Source organism: Elephantulus edwardii, unplaced genomic scaffold (assembly GCF_000299155.1).
Source record: "Elephantulus edwardii isolate Elephantulus edwardi_28Jun2011 unplaced genomic scaffold, EleEdw1.0 scaffold00121, whole genome shotgun sequence".
NCBI classification, from domain to species: Eukaryota; Metazoa; Chordata; class Mammalia; order Macroscelidea; family Macroscelididae; genus Elephantulus; species Elephantulus edwardii.
This window is the reverse complement of record NW_006399871.1, coordinates 723,164-725,663: the sequence shown is the minus strand read 5'-3', so window position 1 is coordinate 725,663 and position 2,500 is coordinate 723,164. Positions and strand designations below refer to the sequence as shown.

General features: G+C 37.9%; 1 protein-coding gene across 1 annotated transcript in view; it reads left to right on the top strand.

Annotated features, from left to right (window-relative positions):
- RBM5 (RNA binding motif protein 5) overlaps window positions 1-2,500 on the top strand; it is a 22,235-nt gene that overhangs the window by 8,579 nt on the left and 11,156 nt on the right. Inside the window, exons 6-7 of the mRNA XM_006892883.1 lie at window positions 880-963; window positions 1,721-1,781. Of these exons, the coding sequence (XP_006892945.1) occupies window positions 880-963; window positions 1,721-1,781 (145 nt within the window). The remainder of the gene's footprint in view (window positions 1-879; window positions 964-1,720; window positions 1,782-2,500) is intronic.

Here is a 2,500-nt window from a genome sequence, read left to right as displayed (position 1 = left end):
ACCTATTCAGCCTACGTCGTTTCCCCTACTCCCCCAGAAAAAAATACTCCTATTAAATGAAGACTCTTTGGGGCAGGTGCTGTGTATACTCTTGGCTAGATTCAGCTTAGAGTTTTGACCTTTTCAAGTTGAGTCCCTTCTAGTCCATGATGGACTTGAAAGGATATGGTGATAATAGCATTTATGAACTTTTCCTACCCACCCCGAAGAAACTTCATTGGCCTCCTGGTTACTCATCTTGAGAATATGGTCCGTGTCCATGTCCATGAAAAACATTGATTATCATGGTCCTAGGAGGTGGGAAGAAGTCTTTATTTAGGTGTGTTAAAAAAAAATTGGAAAAGACTGAACCAGATTCCCAAATAAAAATGAATTTCCCTCCCCTTGTCCCCCAAGGCAGCCTGAAGCGGGAGTTCAGGGAAAAGGGAAATATAAAGACTTTTCTTTTCTTAAGGATGGGGAATGGGGAAAAATGAAGCGAAGCCTGAGGACACCATGCCAAGGGCTAATGTAGGAGACAATCAGAACTGGGAGCATTGTGTCTTCTGTTTTTTGAAATAGACGTCACTCTCAGACAGCCTGTCAATGCTGAATGTTAGGACTTCTGTCTCTGCTGGAGACACGGCCTGGTGCATGTCAGTGTTTGGCAGCTTTCTCAGCACTCCCTGACTCCGTTTACCTTTACTCCGTATCCCATTCTCTTACTGCCTATCTGAAGGATGGATGGGCAGAGTATAGGTGGCGGTGGTTGGTCATCCCCGTATGTTGTCCATTTAATTCCAGAGCACTGATTTTTCCGAAGTGTGCTCTGCCCTGGGAAAATGGACACACATTCTTCACAATGGGAATAACTAATTATGTCTTTTTTTTTTTTTACAGAAAAAGTTGGTGATTCAAGGAAAGCACATTGCAATGCACTATAGCAATCCTAGACCTAAGTTTGAAGATTGGCTTTGTAACAAGGTAAACACATTTTCTTTCCCAAGTAGAAACAACTTAAGAATCTTCGTTTTTTAGTTTGACTGTCCAAACAAGAATGATAGTCTACTTGTAAATATATAATCACCAGATTTTATCACCAGGTGATTTTTGGGTTTTGTGACTTTGGGTTATTCTGTTCTGCTATGGGAGAACAGAATCCCTAGAACATTTAAGATACAGATTCTTAGTCCATTGTTTCATAAGATTTAAAGGTGCATTTCATTTTACTATGAACTTACACCTTTTAATAATAATTTAGCTTGATGGACAAAAGTTTTAGTTTAACTCAAGGGTTTTTGATGGCTCTTTAAGCAGCATACAGTTTAAACTTGAGTGTTGACATGGATACTTTGAGAGTGTTTAACTCTTGTTTTCCTTATGTATTGTATCCAGTGGGAGGCTGAATTGTGTTCAGTTTATAATGAATTTGGATACATAAAATGGTCTATAAAATACTCTTCTGATTGAAATGGAAATGTTGCCATGGGAATCAACTTCAGTACACCTAAAGTTTGTGGTGGTGGGGGGTTTTGTTGTTTGTTTTTATTTGAACAATGCATATGGTTTAGCATTCTGAATTTTTAGGTTATGTTCCTTTGTCTTGATTACATGTTATCACTTTGTACTTTTTTTGCTGTTGATTGCTGATATTTACCCACATCCCCATTCTTCAAGCCTAGGATATTAAAAAGCCTCACCTAATGTGAAGAATAATTACAAGTAAAATTTTATTTTCCAGTGCTGCCTTAACAATTTCAGGAAAAGGCTAAAATGCTTTCGATGCGGAGCTGACAAGTTTGGTAAGCCTGGATGCAGCTATTGGAACATGCATTAAAAGCATAGGCTGTTGTCTGTGAACTTGAGGAAAAATTTAGTTAACAGGACGTTTAAATAAGATATATATATGCACACACACACATATACCTTTAAAATTTAAGTAGATATTAATGAAGATTGTGGAAGTTCAGATACTGCTTTTTATTTCAAAAGCTAAGTCTGTTTGCTTGGTTTACATTTTGCCTTTTTCGTTATTGCAGTTATAACCTCAGTCCTTCACTGGCCTAAATTTTTGCATTCCACATTCGTTATATTGGTGTTAGTGAGGTTTTTGCTGCAGTAAAAAAAAATACTTTGTCTGCACACCCATGTTTATCGCAGCTCTATTCACAATAGCAAGGAGTTGGAAACAACCCAGGTGCCCATCAACAAACGAATGGGTAGAGAAGCTGTGGTATATCCAATACTATGTTGCATTGAAAAATAAGGAACTCATTCAATATTATTCAAAATGGGTGAGCCTGGAGTACATTATGCTGAGTGAAATATCTCTGTCGCATAAGGACAAATATTGCATGGTGCCACTGCTGTAAAATGGGACCAATATCAGGGTGGGGGTAAGACTGAGAAAAACTGGATAAATTGTATATACTGCACTGAAACAGATGAGGGACTGAAGAATTTAAAAGTGATGTATGATAGGGTATTATGGTTATCACAAGAGTCCACAATTAAGGTTGCA